Source organism: Nelusetta ayraudi, unplaced genomic scaffold, assembly GCF_046127955.1.
Source record: "Nelusetta ayraudi isolate G7.1 ecotype Tasmania unplaced genomic scaffold, CSIRO-AGI_Nayr_v1 ptg000048l, whole genome shotgun sequence".
NCBI classification, from domain to species: domain Eukaryota; kingdom Metazoa; phylum Chordata; class Actinopteri; order Tetraodontiformes; family Monacanthidae; genus Nelusetta; species Nelusetta ayraudi.
The window spans coordinates 12,317,478-12,339,143 of NW_027466098.1; the positions used below are offsets into that span (position 1 = coordinate 12,317,478).

General features: G+C 46.3%; 1 protein-coding gene across 3 annotated transcripts in view; it reads left to right on the forward strand.

The window, feature by feature from the left end:
- The first annotated feature begins 635 nt into the window (after window positions 1-635).
- cadm1b (cell adhesion molecule 1b) overlaps window positions 636-21,666 on the forward strand; it is a 147,513-nt gene continuing 126,482 nt past the window's right edge. For 2 of the 3 annotated variants that reach the window (XM_076036387.1, XM_076036389.1), the window contains exon 1: window positions 647-757. In XM_076036387.1, coding sequence (XP_075892502.1) covers window positions 679-757 — 79 coding nt within the window. In that variant the 5' untranslated portion in view covers window positions 647-678. Of the gene's footprint in view, window positions 758-21,666 lie in introns of all 3 variants that reach the window. The other variant, XM_076036388.1, reaches the window with a different exon arrangement.

A 21,666-nucleotide genomic window follows, 5' to 3' on the forward strand; every position in this document is an offset into this window, starting at 1 on the left:
AAAAACGTTCCGCTTGTTCTGGAGTTATTTCGAATTTCAACCTCTGCCGTTTAAAAGACGACCGCCGCTTTTACAACACAGCAGTTGAGCTCCCCACCCAAACTCTCTGCTCCTGCAGCAGCAGCAGCAGCAGCAGCCGGACCGCTACTCCTGTAGTGCTGAGTGCACGTTGCTCGCAACTCGCATCAACCAAGAAGCCATAACCATAAAGGACAATTACTGTAATATTCATTGGAAGTGTCTGCGGTTCTCCGTTGGTGAGTTTATGACTGCGCACCTCACCGCGCTCCGTTGTATTTACGCATCCCGTGGCAAGGCTCAATTTATTGCTCCGTTTCCCCCGCTGGCTGATCTCAGCGCGGTTAAAAAAAACAAAACAAAAACAAAAACAAACAAAAAAAAAAACGATACCTACATCCCATCAACAAAATAAAACAAAACTTGCACCTTTCGTCCCTTTCCGCGCACGCACAAAAAGCCTCCCTACAGTTCGTCTCTGCCCCACTGTGTGTTTTAATGATGCAATATAATGCAGGCCAATATGATAAGAGGCTCCCTGCTTGAGCCCTCCCTCCATCCCTCCCTCCCTCCCTCCCTCCGCCTCACATGTGTCTCCTCTTCCATCCCATGGCCATCTCTAGGTGATTTAGCGCCGCCAGTCTCGAGCAGGTGTCCAACATGGCGATCACGGGGAGCGGATCTCTCGCTATAATTTCCCTCTGGCTTCTCGTCGTTTCGGCGGCGTTCCTCGCGAAAGGTAAGTTTATTCGTGAGCGTGTACGCGTGTAGCGGTTCTTTTTTTTTTTTTTTTTTTTCCTTTAGACTTCTTTTTCCCTCTCTCCTTTCGCCCGTGGCGTACGCGAGCTCCGCGGCCAAGGAGTTTCTAAAAAGAGAAGTTGTGGTGGTGCGTTTGCGCGCCGAGATGCGCGCAATCTCAGCATCACTTTCTGCGTTATTTCTGCTCGTTACCGGCTCGGAAATATCCGCTATGTGTGCCCCCCCCCCCCCCCCCCCTCCCTCCGTGCGCGTAACGGTCTTGTTGTGCTGTGGTTTTGGCTGCTGACTGACTGACCGTCTGAGTCGGGTGTTGTCCTGCTAAGCGGGCCGCTTTGTTGGGGGGGGGCGAGAAAGAAAGTAACATCTGAGCTGCGGAACCGTTGGGCGAAAAGTGAAGGCGCACACTGTTTTTGGAGCTGTATCACAAGTTGATGCCTCCATGCGATCTGAGGATGAGATGAGGCGAGGACGCGCACGCGTCTCCCGCACTCGCCGTGTGATACCGCCACGAGTCCCCAAACTCATCTCTGCGTCTCTCAAGTGATGGGGACGAAGAGGGGAGAAAAACACGCATTGCAGTTCCAGCACTGTCTGTCTGTCTGTCCGTCCGTCCTCTGGCCGCTCAACTGCACCCGCACACTCGCCGTTCCATGTGTGCGTGTGTGAGAGAGAGAGAGGGAGAGAGAGAGAGAGCGCCCTTTCCGGTCCCCTGCACTGGGGAGAAAAACCAAGCAAAAAACGAAGCCGCCGTGTCCATGTTGAGCTCCCCGCTCGCTCCCTGAACCAGCGGGGAGCTCCCGACGCGTGCACGACGCATCACGGACGGTCCCCGTGCCCGATCATCTCCCCGCTACCGTGCCGCGGTTGCATCAGAGTTGCATGCGTCAGTCAGTCTCTCTGTGTGTGTGTGTGTGTGTGTGTGTGTGTGTGTGTGTGTGCGTATTCCCTCTCTTGCCTATATCAACCGGCCATAGTGACGCAAGTGAAGCGGTTTAAATGTCACTTTGCAGCCGCTTCTAATCCCCCGCAGCTGCTTCCCGGACGCCGCCGTCAAACCTCCCGCTCGTCCGCATAATGAACAACAGCCACCGGCGGCGACACGTGTACACCTGTGTCAGACGCCGTAAAGCATGACAGCGCGCGGCGCGTGCAGCGGTTGTCATCTGCGTCAGGTCATCAACAGGTTTGCAGACCGTCGTCAGCACTGCGCGTGCATGCGCGCGTGCTCTCGCGCTTCTTGCCTTCTTCCAGCAGCGCGAGGTTGTTTCTGTCACGTCTTCCCTCTCCTTGTGGCTTCTTTAAGTTTCGACGTCGCTGCTTCCGGTCTCGCGTTCACGAACGTGAACCGTTAGACCGCTGAAACAACACTGCATGCAAATACAGTAACCTTGAGCCGAGTGGACTCTAGGTGGCAGCACCACGAACCTCTCCGTCAAAGGTCCCGAATTAAGGAGATTTGACTTTTCCATCGTCGACCTGCGTCTCTACAGGTGAGCTCTCCAAAAATGAGAGAAGTCCACCCTCTGCTTCTTTTGCTCGCACCACTTTCTCAAATTTCTTCAAATCAACCCACTGTGACATCACAAGGGGGCCTGACACCACTCCCGGTCGACTAACCACAACCCCCAGCCAAGTACTGCTACTGCCACCTTGTTTTGGTCCATGTGGAAGCTACAGCAAAGTTGAACTGTAGCAGTAGAGGGTAAGCCTGAGTGGTTTAACAGGGGGCTGTAAACAGGGGGCTGTAAACAGGGGGCTAAAGATGCAATTTTCTCGTCACCCTGTCAAGTGTTTGGCTGCTGAGTCGTGGAAGAATGATCTGAAAACGAATATAACGTTTGACCTTTAACCCTTCCTTCTTTGCATTGCACCTCGCCGTGTACACTCCGCGCTGCCTGGAAGTCCCACGTCACGCATGTAGCTCATTAACATCTGAAAAAGAACATGTCATGAATGGATGAATGCAATGCCCTTGAGATCAATATACTCTTGACGGCAGCATCACGAAGCCCCCACCACCACCACCACCCTCCCTTTGTTCAGGTACAACCCCCGCCACCCTCAACCCCCGCAGCCTCAGATCTCTTCCGCCGACAGGAGACAAAAACCAGAGGCTAAGGTCTCCCCGCTCGGCCCCCGATGGCGTCTATCTCTGCGTCATCGAAGAATTATAAGCTTCTCCGTTGATAACAATGATGATAATAATCCACAATGCGCGGCCTTGAACTTTGTCCCAGAACGAGAGCGAAACAACACCGCGGACGGGGTCCCTGCTTGACACAATAGTTGCCAGTTTGATAGAGTAGCTTCAAAAGAGTGCTAATTAACAAAAGCAGGGGGAGGAGAAGGAGGAAGAGGAGGAGTGGGAGGAGGAAGGGGGGGGGGGGGGGTAGGAAGTGATCCTGGACCTTAAAGGAGAAACGTGTTCCCGCATCACCCAGAGTGAGTCATAAAAAGCCAAAAAGCCGCTTTTGGCTGAGCATCCTGTTATGAAACACTGAGACTTTTTGCATTTTAACAAAGAATCTCTTTCGCGGCGCCGCTCTCTCGCTCGCCCGCCGCGTCTCCCGGCACTCAGCCTGCCGCCGAGCGATCGGCGGGGTTTTGAATTTTTGTTTTCTTTGAAGGTTGCGTAATCCCGCTTCTCATCATCGGCCTCGAGTCGCTCATCAGGGTTCGGCGATGGGCGACGCCGATCAATGGGACCCTGTCACAAAAAAACATCACCTGAAAAAAACAAAAGGAAACATATATAGTCGTTCCACTGCGACGGCGGCTGACAGCCGGCACGTGACGTGATGAGTGATGGAGGAGGTGCGACTCCGCCCCGAGGACGGCGGGCTGCTTCTGCCCTCAGATTGTATTTTCTTTACAGTGCACGCTCTGCTTTATTTCCTCATTTATCACCAGGCATATCGTTGATCCCGGCCGTGTTTATCGCTTGTGCCCCGTCAGTCGAACACATGGAGCCCTGGAGGAGGCGCATTAACACCCGCATGTCCTCCGCCGAGTGTTAAGGAGAAGGTCATTAGGATCCCAGACGTATTTAGATCCTTAACTTATAGCAGAAGCTGGCCAACTCGTGTCTCAATTGCTCTTGTAGTTGTTGTTGTTGTTGTTGGCGCCGCTCTGGCGGCGATAACCAGGTCGCTTGCCTCTTTTTTTTTTTTCCACTTTGAGTAGCAGCAACTCGCAGGGGAAAAAAAGAGAGAGAAAAAAACCCCAGCCTATTAATTGATTTAGACAATCATGGAGACTTGAAAGCTGATAGAAACGGTTCCAGGTTGGCAGAGTACAGGATCGACTGTCAGCCTTCATTTTTCCGAGAGACGCTTGTTTTTCGAGGCGGACAAAAGTGCAGTTTGACTGTTTGCCATGAGTCCAGGCCACAGCTGCCAATTTTTTTTTATATTTTTAAACACCGTGAAACAGCAGAGTACACGTCAAACTCTAGTTATATTAAACAGGATGTCATGTAATGCCTGTAGCTTAGCAAACCAATGCAGGTTTTTAGTTAAGGTGCCCAGACGTTGACAGTGTTAAAGTTAAAATGTTCTACTTTGACGGCAACAGCACATTTTCCCTCCCAGACACTTATTTCGAATGGATGGGGAAAAGGCGAAGAAAACCATCACAAATGAGATGCCCAAAGCACAGCAATCTCTTCTCTTTTTGCTTGTCAAGTAACTCAGCAAACTGATTAGCCGTCTGGGTTGCTTTCCTCGCCGGGGCTGCCTCTGCACCGAGCTGAACTTTTCCATCTGTTTAAAGCGGCACTTGTCCAGGATTGTGTTTCAGGATACATTTAATAGTGCACTTAATGGCCCGTTGATACGTGCCCACTTATGAACTATTTCATTGGCTGTACAGCGAAATCACCGCGGTACGTCATTTGTAACAATAATAAAGTCTTCTATTTAAGGGAATTGAATTTATTGCTCATTAAATTTACATTAAAATTCTGCCTAATAAGCCTCAGTCTAATTGCCAGATAATGCATGGTACTACTTTATGTGGTGGCAGCTAATCATACTGCCACAGAGGGGAGGGGTGGGCTGGCAGAGACTTAGTGCGGGGAGGGATGAATATAGCCACCGGTCCGAGATGGAACAAAGACCGTTGGGTGAGGACATCAAATGGTCCGGGCTGCGCTTCTCCTTTTTTTACTGCACCGTCGCCAGGCGTCGGCACAAGAGCAGGAGATCTCACCTGTGAATTGAATGCATTCAAACAATTACTGCCCTGTCAAAAAGAGGCAGCGCCGACGGCGTCTTTGGAGAACGCTTCGGATGTGCGAAGAGACTCGACTCGACTCGGGAGCGTGTCAGTCAGTTTGCTCTGGGATTAGCTGGTGGTGGAGGTCAATGTTGAGAGAAGCAATACCTTCTCTTTCTTTTAGAAAAAAAAAATGAAGAAAATCTTTCAAGTAAACACCGTACGTGTCGGATGTTGGCGGATGTGTCATCACTTTGAGTCATTTTTCCTTCCCGGTTGACAAAGGTTGAGAGAGCTTGAGGAAAGTGTGCAGCGTGCTCACCGTAAAGATGATGCAGACTCCAAGTGACGGAAAAATTGTATATAGGCAACGTTTCAGCGTTTTTATCCCCTTGGTGATTGAACACACTAAAAAAAAAAAAAAAGCAGGAGGAGGAGGGATACTAAAGTAGCTTCAGGCAGCAATTAGTGGCTACGTAGCAACAGATGGCTGGCATGACACGAGAGCAATGAGAATTCTGCCGATTTTAGTCCGTACACACGTTACCGACGTCACTCGTGATTTGCGGAACGAGCGCTAGTGAGACGACGTAGCCGCCCCTTAGCTACACGTCACCGCCCTACGGGTATCGCGGCACAGCCGTGGGGTGCTGGATGCGGTGCGGGCAGCGGATCAGCAGTGTCAGCGCCGCGGAAACTGCAACGGGATGAACTGCCGCCGAGCGGCCGAGCAGGAAGACGGGGAGATCGCTTTTGCCGCCATCTGTCGCCCGTCGTTTTCGTCCTCACCCAAGTACAATGTGTGATTAAAAACGTGGGAGTATTTGTTCCCTCTCCCGTTGAAAATTTCCCCTTAGCAACGCCACGCAAGCGAGTCCCTCCGACGCCGACTTGCAGCCGCCCAACGCCGCCGTCGGGAACCGAGCGTATAGCGGCCGCCACCGCCGGTCAAACTAGACGTAATTAAAAGCGCCGGACTGCAATTATTTCAACCGCGTGACACTTCATGTCATTAACAGTTTAGATTCGGCCTGAGTGTCCCCCCCCCCCCCCGTCTCCTGGTATAGATGCTGTTTAATATTCACACGGTAAATGTTATCTGCCTCCCCTCCTGCTGCAGCACCGCCAGCGCCTGTCCACAGTCTCATCTGTTGCTCCTCTCCTTCTAAAGGCCTTCAGAAAAAAAGAAAAGAAAAAAAGTTTTGGGCTCCTCTGTTAAAGAAAAGGTTATTTTTTTCATTGTTCGAAAAGAGATTTCTCTCTCTTTTTCAGTTTGCGTATCGTCAACAAAAGCCTTCTCTGTGCAAGGAGGGGTTAGTTTCCCGGCTGTGGCTCGGCGAGGCTTGCGCTATGGCGGGTGTGACACGGTGATATACAGAAGAAATAAAGGAAAGGCTAAACATCTGAGGAGGTGTTTCAGCAGATTTAGGGCCCACTGCTACTGTGCCAGTAGACGGAGCTCCCTCTGCCTGTTTATGGAAAACTAAATGCATGATGTGTTCTCTTTACTGTGGAATAATTCCTTCAACAAAGCTTTCAAATAACTTCTCGGAGCTGTTCTACTCGCCAACTTAAGTGATAATAATAATAATAGCTATAATATGAACGCAATTTGTTGTTCACTTTGTGCTTTATTAAAACCAATTCATGCCATTGTTATGAGTCAGCACACGCTGTAGGTGTTAGCGTGTTGCACCCGACCAGAGACGAAACGTGCTTAAAAAGATGTTTCATCGGGGGATATTTTTCTTGACAGCCGTTCTTTTTGCATGATGCTGGAGGAAGCGAGCGCGAGGGTTGGCAAGAGGGTGGGCCTCCCTGTGAACTGCAGGCTAAAAAGAACTGGCGCCGTGGGAGACGGCTCCGCACTGCAGGCTGGAAAGCATTTGTCTAATGTGCATCTTTTGACACTGACCTACATGGCATCGGGGTCAACGCTAGGGCCACGGCGAGCTGCAAAACTTAGACATGCAATAAACATAGAGCTGAGAAAAAGTCTTTCAGTTAGCGTGAACCGGAGGAACTCTGGTCATGAAGTGAAAATGCAAAGGGAGAAGGCAAAAAAAAAAAAAGAAAAAAGTTAAATGGAAACGCTCTGGACATTTCAGCGGGAGGGAATTTCGCCGCCGACCGTGGTGTGAAAGCGAATGACGAACGGAGCGCCATCAGAAATATGCCTGTCTGTCTGTGTTGAAATGTAGTAAACAGTCAATTAGCAGAAACAGACAGATGACAGGTCCTTTCATGACTGTGGGACAGAAGATTCCATTCATGACCGTGCCGTGGTAATGAGGAGGGGAACTGATGTCTCCGTTTATGAATATGACATTGTTCTCGCCGCTCCCGGGATCTGAGAGGCTCTCTCTCTCTCTCTCTCACTCTCTCTCTCTATTGGCTGTGGCGCTGACAATCGGGTCCACAATGACAGGGGGACTGGTGGGGGGGGGGGGGGGGGCGGGGGGGTGATGATTTTTTTTTTTTTTTTCGCTGTTTTTGTTTTTTTTGTTTTGCGGAGGGCCACAGAGTGCACATTAGTATGGGTGATGGAGCAATTACAAGCCGCCATTAAGACCGTTGGAGCTGTCAGCGAAAAGAGTGCTCCCTAAATGAAGAACCCCGGCGGGTACATTTCCTTCATACCTGCACCGTGGCATGAATATCGGGTCCCAAAAAAAACCCCAAAACAAATGAGAACAAATGTCGACAACCGGCTCGGTGCGAACGGCTAAAAGCAGCCGTGTGCCTCCTCTTCAGCGCTCCCCTCTAATGATGTTTGTCGGGCCGCGATCGCGCCTCGGCCTCCGCCTCCGCCTGACCGCTCGTCCGTTTCTCATCCGCGAGCACCGATGCCCGCAGTCGTCTTTTTTTTTTTTTCCATTTATCGTTATTATTATTATTATTATTATTATTATTCCATTTATTTATTTTTATACCCAGAGCCGGATGGGATTCAGCTGGGCTCTCGTACCTTTTTAAACCTTGGCTAAATTTTGACGACGGACGGCGCCGGGCGAATTTAAAAGCAGCGCCGGTGCCTCCGGAGGGAGAATCCATCTGCTGTGTGCCGTCTCCGCTGCATACTTTACCCGCCACATCACGGCTTTGGCGGAGCTTTTTCATCGAGGTGCAATCAAACACTTGATAGCGAGTCAGTGCCCAGAGGCTAGACACTATAATGGCTTTAAAAGATTCCTTGGCGTTTGCTCTTGCGCCCCCGCGAGTTTGCCTTCGGCCCTTAGTCGGCAGATCTCGTCGCGTCGCCGCGGAATAGACGTCGTATAATGTTAATCGGCGCGCTCGGGGACGATGTACTTTCAGGGAAATGCCTTTTATTCACCAACTCTGCTGTAGTAAAATGTCGTAATGGACGCCAAAAGGTGCACTGTTGTAAAGTAATCAGGGCAATTAGCAATTGGCGATTGGCGATTGGCGATTAGCGCGGGGCTTTAAAGTGGAGTTTTGCAATGAAGGAATGAATAAACAGGGTGCAAATCTAAGCAGGAATGATGAATACGTGCTTTAAAACGCCGTTCCCACTGTAGAAACCACAGCGGAGGCAGTGGAAGGCACGGCACGAACGCTTTGGTGGTCACAGAACGCGTTGCCGACAAACAATGTCAATGTTTTCACATCCCTCTTGACCGCTCACATTTTGCCAATAACGTCTCCATATCATCGCAAGAACTTGAACAGATGGCGGCACTGCACGCTGACGTGGTGATGCAATGCGGCCTCCTTCCTTGCGGTGTATCTGCCCTTTATGTAAATGTGAATGCATATTGTTGGCGAACAGAAGCACAGCAGTTGTTTGTCTTGCGTTTTATTTTATTTTTAAATTCTATCGTACGCCTACAAATCCCTTGAAACGTATAGAGGATCCTTGAGTGCGGGGAAAAAAAACCTCATATGGCGTAACACCTGGATAAAAAACACTAGTTTTTGTTATTGTTTCTAAACTGTATGTATTGCATATTTCTGTATAATATACACACATTCTCAGTCTCTTTCTTTAAACATACACACACACATACAGTATATATGATACTTGTTTTTGTGACTGTAGCAAAGTCCAACTAGATAGCATTAATAGCACCTGGTTGGATTTATCATTAGTGCAAATATGTTCCCAAGACCTGTTAGGCATCCTGATGTGTGTGTGTGTGTGTGTGTGTGTGTGTGTGTGTGACTGCTCCTCATGAATCTACTGCATGTTTGTGTGTCTGTGATCAGACTTAATTAGACCCAACTCTGGCATTCATTAAGAATTTGCCCTGTTTGGGCTCATTACGGTTCTGCAACATGAGTTCAGATGGCGCAGTTTTATCAGTAGATGGGGAGGCTTCTCACATTATCAGAAATTACACTGAGCAGCCCAAAGGGGCACCCCATGTCATTTGTTCACTCATCCGTGGGCCGTATGCAAAAACAGAACTGCGGTTGACCCGACTCTGGAAGATACCGGATGACATCATATAATCACGGCACATTCACCCAGCAAGCACCGGGGGAGAGAAATAAAATTACCGCCTGAAAAAACAAAAAATAAAACAAAATCAACCAGTTGATTGACATACATAGATAATCCAAAAATTCTGGTAGAAATGTGATTAGTGCGTGTCCTCTGCTGCAGGGGCAGAGAAAACAGAGCCAGATGAATCTCAGGCTAAAACTCACGACATTAGGACTGAATAACTGTTGGTCGATGCCGGGGGAGAAAGCACTCTTTCTGAGAGGGAAGGCTGGACCTTTAATCAATGAATTCAGTTATCGAGCCCACACTAATCCACTGCTTCAGATGGAACGAAATGGGTTATTTTTGTTGTTGTTCTCCGCGCGACACGCTTTTTCGGGAGGTTCGCCGTCGACCAATTAGAGGCCGCGCCGTTTCGTTTGCCTCGTCGTCGCTAAGCGCCGTTAACCGGCGCATGCATATCGCGGTTGACGGCGGTCGGCGCGGTTCTAAGTTTAGCGAAGCCTCTCTCTGCTTGTCGAGGTCGCTTCCCTCCGGCGTTCCAGGCGAGGGGTTGAGGAACCGCACCTTAACCCTCACCCGTATCTCCTCGCCGGGCTTCTTTTAGCACATCTGAGCCTCGCAACATAACCTGCTGGAGCCGGAGTCGCCCGAACAGCAGCTGCACCGTGGCGGCAACGGCACCGCTGGAGGAGATCAGGAAACACAGCGCCGGCAGAATGCAAACGCCGCTCGAATCGATAATTATTACATTGCTAATATAAATGTGGCCGTCTCTAATCTGATCTGGGGTCAGACGAGGGTGAGGATTGACAAATCTAATTTACCGCACATTCTTTCCTCTGTTCGGTGAAATATTAGTGCAGGTGCTTTCCTTTCTTAACAGCACCCCCTGGAATCAGTCTTTCTTGTCGAAGTGCTGTTTGTGAATGCATTTATGCAGACTGAATTAAATATTATTCCCTTACCCAGCAGGAAAGAGCGAGACTCGGGGACGTTATTAGAAAAAGGCCCGGCCCTTCCAAGTTTTTATGTTTATTTCAAGCGGTTCCTCCGCTGAACCCTAATGTTTCCCTAATTTTATTTCAGCAGAACATCCAGTGGTGCCAGCTGGAAAGAGGGGAAAATAATAAAACAAATCTTAAGGAAACAACGTCTAATTCTCCCAGGGGGCAGCAGAACAGGAACTTCCCTTTAATGTATTCAGGCAGTCCTCTTAAATTAGAGTATGCTACTTAAAATGTTCTGTTGGTGATGAAATGCTAATGTTTCTTCCAACTTATTGCTTGTGCCAAAGAAGAAAAAACATCAAAAACGTCTGAACAACAGCTGAGGAAGTACTACGTTTATAATGCACACACTAAAGCAGAGGAGTCTTGAAAGTACTATGTTTTGCATGTGCCAAAAAATGAAGGCTTTTATAATACATTTTTTTTTTTATTAATCCCGTGTGATTACACTTTGATTTCCTTTTAGAGTGCATATTAAATAGGCTAACCACCGCTCGGTTAGCAGTAGCTGCTGGCAGTCTGTGTTTTTGTTTGAGCGTTTGTTTCAGTTTTAAATGCTACTTGCTAGGATAAATCACAACCTATAGTCTCTGCTATTAAGCATTAAATGTCTTATAATTTTTATGATGTGCAATTGAATAATTAGACTTTGAGTGATGCAATTACTCAATGGCTGTTACTCGGCTATAATTTTTTTTAAATGCATTTATATTTTTTAGACCAACAAGTTTATAGATGGGATCTTTTTTTTTTTTTTTTTTTTAAGAAAATGTGTTGGTCAGAAAATGTTTTTTGTTCAAGTATATTTATGTTTTTAAGACAACGGACTAGCCAAGTGATATAATTAGCTTGTTAGCTTAATATGCTTGCTTTTGGCTCAGTAAAAAAAAAAAGAGCTCTCATTCTTGGCACATTGTCATATACGCTAACTAGGCAACAGCCATCACTGTTAGTGTATTTTATTTACCTGCCATTCGAAGGTGAGAGCGAGATGGTGATTCAAGAGCTAGCTAGTAGCTTCTCATCAGTTCAGTGCTACTAGGTAGAATTCAACAAACTAGCCAAGTGGTAACCTGGTTGGTAAGACAACAGTCGTTGCAACCTGTTGGATTTACACAGAATCACGACTTGCAGAATGCATTTACCTTTTTATATATATGTATATATATATATGTACATATATATATATATATACATATATAAAATTACCATTGACATGAACAAACACAAAACAGTTCCGCTCACCAGAAACCAAGGGAAGTCGTCTCTCTTCTCAACCTCCAGCAATGCAGAAATGCTTTTACTTTTCAAAGAAGCCGACGCAGTCCCTCAGTCAATAAATCGCTGGTGCACAATAACATTGAGAACACATCCCCCACAAGGGTACACAGATATTTATTGCGGGACTCTTGTTACGTCGATAGCATTACAAAGTTGAAACCCCTCGAATTGCATTGTAATTTTTTCCCTTTACCTCCCGAAGCAGCTAATGTACTAAGTGGATTGCCTGGGAGACGATTTGGCTGGAAAGCGTGTGGGCGTTCTCAAACGTCCATTTTCAAAACTACCCAGGCTTGCAACGCACCAGCGGCTGCGGCGGCGGATATTTTGCCGGGCATAAAGGTGATCATTTAGGAATGCAGAGTCGATGCCCAACTTCCTCTTCAGGTGGATCAAAGGATTGTTTTGATGCTGTTGACACAAGAGGAGGGCTGTTGCTCGACAGGTTGATGCTGCCTCCCCCCGCGGGCATCATGCTCTTGATTTATCAGCGTGACAATAGACCCATCTTAATTACTCTCAGACGCAGCGCCATAATCTGTCATTGTCAAGGCGATCAGGAGTGTGCAAACCAGGCACCAAGACTCATTCAGCCAAACCGCAAGCCTATTGATTACTTCTCATACTTGAGTCATTGCGCTGCCCGAGAGACAACGGGAGGCAATAGAGCTAATGGAAAGCGGGGTGGCGGGGGGGGGAGGGGCCCGACTCAAAGTCACATTGTTTACATCTGAGGTGACAGGTAAATGCATTTGAAAGGAAATATGGCTTTTGATCCAGCGTCTGTAGAAAAGAAAGTTGAAATCCCCGGAGCTGCCAAACAGTCTGCCACAGTTCAGACGTGGAAATGATACGCTTTGGCCATTGTTAAGGTCCACGTCTGCCTTCAAAGGTGAGCATTTGAAATTTCTGTCATTTGTATCCAACACTGGATGCACGCCTGACATCGGTTTGTTTGTTTTTTCGGTTACGATTTTGTAGCCAATATGAGTCAGGAGGTGGGTGGTGGGTGGTGGGTGTGTGTGTGTGTGTGTGTGGGGGGGGGGGGGGTAGTTGTTTTCAGAGTCCTGATGGCCAACAATTATATGTTATATTATATTTATTTTGCAGGAATATCACTGCACATTAAAAACCAGTTTCGGAGGGGAGCGGTGTGAAGTGAATGAGGGATAATCCAGACATTTCTAAAAAGTAATCTGGATTAAAATGCAGTGCAGTGACTTTGAGTGTCCAGAAAGGCGCCTGCAGATAAAATGCATCGTGTTTGCTCTTCAAGAATATTGTTGGTCTCTCTCACAAAGTTTCTGATGGCTATGTTAAAGGTCAGCGGTCATACCAGTTGGAGTGCTCATCTTTCTCGTAATGAGCAACGCTGACCTACTTGCAACTCTGCTGGGTGGTTTCCCGTCTAAGTGCACACTGCTGCAAATCATTTCTATTTTCATTTCACAGATAAAAATACAGGCGCAGGCGCAGTTAATGGTAAAACAAAAAGTATCCCAGGGGTTGTTTTTTTTTCCACCCCAAGAATGTAATCAGCGGCGGTTTTCCGCGCTCCCCTGTGGGAAAACATTGTTGGAGAGTTTATATGGACAAAACCCTAAAATGAAAGGGTTACACGGTTTAATTTAAGGAGCTTTTACAATTATAGTGCCACTGTTTTTACACAAATATGGGCAGTGTCCCATTCCATTGTGTTTGGTAAAACCTTTATGCAGATCATATTATTTCCACAGTTTTCCCGCAGAGCAAAAGTTTTCCTCCAACTCGCACATTTCAAACAGTCCAAAATTTCTCACTTTTAATCTCCTCTTGTTTGTTTTATCCCCACCTCCTGCCAATTTGTCTAAAGATGGTATTAAAGTGAGCCTTCTTTAATGAGCTGTATTTCCTTCTCTATCACCGTTTGTTGTTTTTGATGTGCATGTTTTTTTTTTGTTTTTTTTGTTTTTTTTTTTGTCTTTACATCACTTTATTAGCTCCCCTGTTAAAGTCTCGCACAGCTCCTACTGTATCAAGTCCTCTCCCCACTTCCCGCCTGGAGCAGTCACGTTAGATGGAGCTCGGCGGCGGCCCTTCATTAATGCTACTCATTTGTCAAGATAAGCCGATTTCACTTGTCAGATGTTCACTCAGACTAAATTCTTTTAACTTTTCTTTGTTCTCTGCTCCACTAGTGTCGCAACTCTGGCGAGGAACTAGACGAGCGGTTACGTCCGCATATATAAATACACTCAAAAGTGTACTATTTTTAATGGCGCTTTGTGAGTTCCCCTCTGAAGTTCCGCCGAGCTCGGCACCGCTGCTGCTTCCCGTGCAGGATGGATCGTCTGCTTTTTGTCTGAACTCCCCGGAGCTGGCGAGGTGTGCGATCGTGGGCCAGGTGAGGACTTAAAGGCAGGTCAAAGCTGCATCCATGACCGGCGTGAGGCCATCTCAACAACACAGTAGCAATTCACATCCCGCCAGGTCGCAGCTGTCAACGCTCTCGACAAGTGGCTGCGGAACGACCGCGCTTTCCCACGTGAGCGCCGAATCCCCGGAAGCCCGCCCCTCCCGACGCCCGGTCGTCTACTTTCAACGCTTTCAATAAATTTAATTAGCAATTGTAAAGTCTGCGCCATCGCCTAAATGGCTCCAATTGTTTTTTCCTTCTCTCCTTGAGGCGGAACAGATGCCGGCACTCATTAGCAGCGCTAAAGCCTCCTCTAACTTCTCGCCGTCTATGGCGCCGCGATGCTCCCGAGCAGCAACACCGCAGGTTGAAATGGGGCCGCTTGTCTCGGCGAGGAAAACAAAAAAAACGTTCGGCGTCGGACCTGCGTCCGCCGACATATCCCGAGAGGGGATTTTTTTTTTTTTTTTTTTTTTTTGTCGTCGTCGTCGTTCACATAAATAGATTTGTGCATCTGGACCCAGAGAAGCATCTCTCTCACAAGAGCCCTCAGTCCATCTGCAAGAAGAGCGGCAGCTGCGACGGCGCGTCACTCTCGCATCCTTTTGTGTGACGTCTGACTGCTCTTTTTCTTCACGTGCACACACACACACACACACACACACACACAGCATTCCCGCTAATCCACGGAGGAGACGAGGAAAGCGCAGCGTGCCAAAAATAAGTCCCACAATGCAAGTTTTACATTTGCCTTCGCCGCTCACGTCCAAACTCCGCACCGACGCTCGCTTTCGTTTTACCGCAAGAACGTCGGGGTTGCTGTTGGCGCGCGCGACGACGACTCGGGCCAGGCACCGCAAAGGACGACGCGAAATTTTGCTGCAAATCTAATATTGTTAACTTTTTTCAGTGGTCAGCCAGAAGGCCGTTGCTCTGTGGCACCTTTTAATAAACTCTAAAAATCAATAATTCAGCGGCGTGAACTGCATCCCGTAAGTCTAGACAGGGAGAGATATGAGGCAAACATCATTCAGTGGTCAAAACTCACCAAATGAAAAGTTCTGTTTTGTTGGAAGAGGCCAAACTTGGCCGCGTATAGCAAACCTCCGAGGAGGACAGGGCGGCCGTCCGCTCGGAAAAAAACAGAACAAAACAAAAAAACAGATATCAATAAATGTAAACAGCGCTGGCCTTGGGATGTCATTAAAAAGAATAGCATGTCTAGACCTCATGGAAGCGAATCATATTGTTATTTGGAGGCAGCAGGAGTTATTGCCTGTGAGCACCGAGATGACATCCATCAATTTGAGGGGTTTTATTGGAAAATGTAGATGGGTGGGCTTCGCGGGAAGATGTAAATGATTTACTTAGCATAAAGTTTTGCTCGAACGGTCAGGGAGATAGCGTAGTTAGCGAGGGCAGGGAAGTATGAGTGTGTCAAAGGCGGCAGCGAAACAAAAGCTGATTTCCACCCGAGAGAGAGAGAGAGAGAGAGAGAGAGAGCGAGAGAGGGAGAGAGAGGGAGAGAGAGGGAGAGAGAGAGAGAGAGAGAGCGAGAGAGAGAGAGAGAGAGAGAGAGAGAGAGAGAGAGAATGGCAATTTGTGCATGAATAAATGGGCCGGACCTGCGCAGCGTGGATTATTCTGCTTCAGATATCAGTCGTCTTAAGGGTTGTCACATGGCGTACATGCGTAATAGGATTGTCGTACACGATTTCGTTTTGTCACCCATCCGACCCCCCAATCCCCCCCCCCCCCCACCACCACCACCACCACCACCCCCACCACCCCCGTGCCCCAGATGTCACGTCTTCTGAGGTTGTTTGACTGCCGGTTTGTGCGTCGCTTTTTGTGCCCCCCCCCCCCAGCTCAAGGTAATTTGCGTCGAACGTCTTGACATTTTAAACCCTTGTTTATTTCAATTTACATGACATGATGTCAAATTAAAACTTTGTAACAGAGACGGCGAGAGCAACAGAAGCGGCGTGAAGGAAAACTCGCTTTTACGTTTTTTGTTTCTGTCCGCCTGTATTTGATTGCATTCAGTTCGCCACAATGAAAAAGGATAAAATGAACGTTAAGGGAACTATTTAGACTTGACACATGGGAGTTTTGTAAAATTCCAAGGCACATTTTTCTTTTTTTTTTTCCTTCCCCCCGCCCGCCCAATGCCTGGGCTTGAAATTACAGAGCATTTGCATGCAGTTGTGAATCACTTTGACATGTCGGCCTCATCTCTCAGCACATCTCAAACCTACATTTATTCAAATGCGTTCTGCGCGGTGAAGGTTGACACTGCATAATCCATCAAAATGTTCCATTTGAAGAAATGGGCTGGCATTATTTGAATCATCACAAGGCAGCCTCGCTCACGGTGAGGCGGCAGATACTTGAACGAGAGGCTGTCGAAAGGTTCTTTTTCTTTTACCCCGGCGAAGGGAAGAGGGAAAAAAAAAATCTCTCCAAATGTTTTTAAATCTCACCCTGCAGATGAACTCGACTTTTATTTTTTTCTCCTCGTCGCTAACCAGTCTTGTTTTCCTCTTTGCCCATAAACCAATAGCGCACATTCAGGGTCGTCCTTAGCATCTGTAACAGGAAGTTACAGAAAGTAAAGTGTTTTTTTATGCTTTAAACGGTGAGTTAATCACATTGTGTAGAGTCCTGCTGCGTAACGATGAGTTCTGTTTCGTCCTTTTTTTTTGGTCCCGTCGGTGTTGGACAGAGTTCAGGAACAGACTTGGGGCGTTTTCACACCAGGAAAGTCCTTTAGTTCGCTTTCTTTGGTCCGGACCAAAATACAATGTATCTTTTTGGTTTGGTGTGGTTCCTTTTCACATTGCAATTTTCGCAAGAGTCCCAGGATTTGACAACAAACCCACATCTGTGCAAAGATCGTGCAAATCATTGGACAAAACGGTCCGGGGGGGGGGCGGGGTAACACGGTAAAATACGGAAATTAAACAATCATGGATCTCCAGCGTGCTGTCCTCGTTGTGCTCATAATGTTTGTTTTCTTTCACACAAACAAAAGCGTTTGCAGGTAATTTGGAGCATAGGAGGCTATTGATGCAACATCGATTTTATGAGGACATGTTTACCATTTTGTCGACAACAAAGACGTTTGGCAAGAACCGTCTCCTCATTGCGACGTGCTACTAAACTTTCTACTATGCTAACCAAAACCTAATTTCCCATAATGGTTGTGGCTACGGAAGCCTGTGACGTGTAAAATAGTGTGTGATTTCACAACTGGCTCGAGCCACGGTGCGGTCGATCTCACACATCAACCGATGGTTCGTTTGGAAGCGAACCGAGACCACCTCTCCGGCAAGGTCTCGGACCGGCTGTTTGCTCTGGACCAGAGTTTGCTGGTTTGTATTCACACCAGCCCAAAAGGTCCGCAAAAGGGACTTTTTTGGTTTAGTTTGAACCAAACAGGGCAGGTGTGAATACGCCCTTAAAAACCACCACTTGAGTTCCATCACCAGGCTCTCCGTTTGTCCCGCGGCTCAGCTGCTGATACCCTGAAAAGGCGCCGCTGCTAATTCCAGTCCTCACCTATGCCAGTGCATTCGCGTCTCCTACCGATGAATGAAAGACCTCCCACATCCTCTGCCTTCCCTTCCTATGTTCACTTGGCATTCAGGTGCTGTTAATTATTTTTGTGCCATTGAATGAGCTACTCTTAACCTCACTGCTGCCACATACGACCATCCTGACACACAATGACATCTTTTATTGTTTGTTCTCATTAATCCGCGAAGGAAAAGACGCAGTGCTTTGCTACTTTTTTTTCCTCTCGTGGGTTTTTTTCGGCTGCGGCGATGTTGGACTCTTCCGTCTTTCACGCAGCCTCGTTTTTTTTTTTTTTTGTTTTTTTTTTAACGGAAGAGGTTTATTCACTCTGCTGTGCTAAAGTTAAGAAAAAAATGTGTTGACAACAAAGGTTACTTTCAAAAACGCTGCCTTCGCTTAGACGACGGCCAAGGCCACAGTTCAGTACAATGTATTATTTGATGCTTTCATTTACACATATCTTGGTACGCGATGTGTCAGGAGGGAGTGAAAACAGTTTTTTTTCCCCCTCTTTGTCCAGTGTCAAGGTTGGAATGTGTGCTTGAGGGACTCAGTTTAAAAAAAATAAATACGTCTTACTGAATGTTGCAGCCCCGTGACCCTGATCTCAGGAAGAAGCGGGTATAGAAAATGAATGACTGAATGTTGCAGTTCCTAGGCTAAGGTCAACAAGTACCATAACTTAAATTGCATTTTACTTTAAAGAAGATAAAGAAATGCTAACAGAATGTTCGCTCCTTTGCGCTCAAATTTTCGAACAGAAAAATAGAGCCGAGGTCTGCTTGCACTTTTTTTTTCTGTAGATACCAACTGAAAAGTAAAGGTGAAACTGCCTTAATTAAAACGCTATTATAATTTTTTTACCAGCAGTTAACTGTGATTTGCGAGAGCCTCGTGAGCATTTTATGCCTTTCATTTTCTGTGCTATGCTTACAACCCTGTTAACACAAGTATAATAAACTGAGCTTTGCGTTTAGTGAGGCAGTGTTTCTTACAGTAAACTTAATTTTCCTCTTTCCGTTAATGCAATGCTAAGTTGCGCAAATTACGAATTGTAATTGCCTGTAGATTTTTTTTTTAATGTCACTTTATTCTATCCAATTCACTCTTGTAAGTTGTCATGCCATGCTAACCTGGATGTTTTCTACATTTTCACATATGAAGCAACTGGAAAAGGCTCATTCTCAAAAACAAAAGAAAGAAACAAAAATGATTTGAAGAAGACTGGACAAACTTAGCTTTTTGATCATTTTAAAATGGACCAATCATTTCCTTTCTGCACCCTCTGGAGTGTTTGCCTTCAGACTGATACTTCAAGTATCGAATGAATACTGAAGCGAGCAAATTTTTCAGCCTTTTTAAGAATACAATCAGAATTTTGCAGATTCACTCGTAACCATTTATTTTTTTCCCAAAAAGATATGTGATTCTCTCCTCTCCATGCTTTGTTCCATTCTTTTTTTTTGATCTAAGCACCAACTGACGCATCCCCCCCCCCCCCCAGTTAAAAGCTTTTGCTCTTTTTTCCAACACTGTAGCAAAATCAATACACTTACATTCTTTAATTCTCAAATTGAGATCTGTTGGATTGTGCAGGTGGTGCAATATTATCTTGGAGCCGAGCAGAATAGTCACAGACAATCACGGATAATGTTGATTTTATTGATCACCTCCACCCAGAATTTTTTTTTTTATTTATTTTTTTGTCACAATCACATGTAAATTAACTTCCCTGAAACTTGTACAGGAACACAAGCTGCTGTATTGATTTAATTTGACTGGCTTGCATCAGTTGGCAGCAGCTGGTTGTATTAAAGTAGCTTTGAGTTAGTCTAGGCTGGTTGAGTCCGTTCATCCGTGCAGGCCGTCTTCTAATCGTCCTTTGAAATGTCCTCTTCACTAACTCTCTACACAACAAGTTTAGGAACCAGATGCCAGCCAGCTCTGCGCTCGGGAAATCAGATCACTCCTATTAAAATTCTTGACTTTTTTTTTTTTTTTTTCTTTTCAAGGATAGGAGCGTTTGGGGTACTGGCAATTTGTCTTAAACGGAGTAGTAAGGGAAACAAACTACTAAAAAGTACTAAATTGTCTCCTTGACATGTTTTGCGTTACAAATTATTCACTGATAGACGTTCTAGTCAGTTATTTCACTTCACTCTTTTTTGAATCCATAATTGAACTCTTAATGTTTGTCTTACCTGATGTAGATCACGTAGATCTTGTTTCAAACAGAACGGAAATGTGACATTGATTTAGCTGTGCTTTTTTTTTTTTTTATTGTTGACCTTGTACAAGTCATTAACTATACTGAGCTCTGTGAGTGGTGGTAATAATCCCCAAAAATGGAGGCTATTTGAGTTGAATACAAATCGAAGTGAATCAGTAACTGAACGGAGCTTGATTCTATATCCCCTCCGACAAGGCATCTCCTCTAGAAAAATAAAACATTACGCTTCTCAATGTGTGGCCAGATGGTATCTGTGAAGGCTCTGACATTTCAGCCTTGCAGAGTCCAATTGAAGGTGAACTGTAGGACGCTTCTGATGCCATAAAGATTTTCCACTGCAGTTGCAACAAATGGTGCAAGAGGGATATTATTTTGATGTAAATGCGACACTGCCTTTTAGAAATTCGATTTGAAACTTTGTTATTGATAAGTTATGGATGACAGAGTTAACAGTACGTGTGGGTGAGTTTAGTTGTTTTCGAAAACAAAATCATATCATCCGTAAAGAACTGTATTCCGCTTTACTTCTTTGTAATCGTGTGTTAGCGCTGAATGCTATTGCTAATGAATGGTTCTTTGCCGCGCCCCGCAGCAGCGGAGACTGAGGTGTGATCTTGAGAAAAGCCTCTTGTGATATTAAAAGGCTCACTTGCCAGTCCCTCCGCCAGAGGGTCAAGATGCGGGAACTTAATCCGAGTGCAGAAAGTCTCTTGACATCCAAAACGAGCAATAACATGAGGAAGATCAAAGACCTGCTCTGTATCAAGCGGAAGAGGAGCCATATGTCTGTGTGGATTCTATAGGACATGAAGAATGTGTTTTACATCGTGAAACCCTTGCCTCCCCATTTTGATCATTTCCCACAATGCTTCAAAGCGCCCCATCTATCCTCCTTCCCAAGACTTTAATTGGCTTCTTTTTGTGTCCGTGGAGACTTATTGGGCCCATGTTCTAACACTTAGTCTTAGTTTTACCGAGGTTTGGTGGCAAGATAATCAGAGCCTTCTCTCGCTGAAGCAGGTAGGAAACCACTGATGTAAGATCTCAGATACATTTCAGAAGGAGGAACCGCCAAAGTCTTTGTAATTAGGAGTCCATCTGGCGTTGCCGAGTTTGTTTATGCGCTGGCTGATATCACTTTCGTCAGAAATCTCTGGCACGTTAAGTTTGTCAAGGAATTCAGTTTGGATATACTCATTAATGTTGTTGCTCTGATTGGTAGGCTTGCCTTTAAAAAAAAAAAAAAAAAAGGAAAAAAAAAAAAATCTCCAGTGGACCAACCACTGTTGGTCGCCACGATTAGTCCTCTCTGTACTTGTTTGACGCACCGAGCAGTGACGCCACCGCTGCCACCCTCATAATAATTTTGTTTTAGCCTCATTAAGTTTTGCAGCTGGTTTATCCTCTGTTGCCTCATTTTGTTGAGTTCCCGTGTCAGTAAATGTTCTCAGACGTCGTTTCCATTCAGCCCCTCCTGAAACTCTTGCTTAAAAATAGCCAAAGTTGCCTCGGCTGTGTGTGTGTGTGTGTGTGTGTGTGTGTGTGTGTGTGTGTTTTTGTTATTTCCAGTGTGTCGTTGTCTATGTGGCACGCTGCTGCTTTTGCTCAGAGTCATTTCCAGCTGAATCTTAGTCTTCTTTTTTTTATTACTCCTGTTGAACCATTGCAGCCTTTAACGGATTATTCACAGTATTAGATTTTGCAGCAT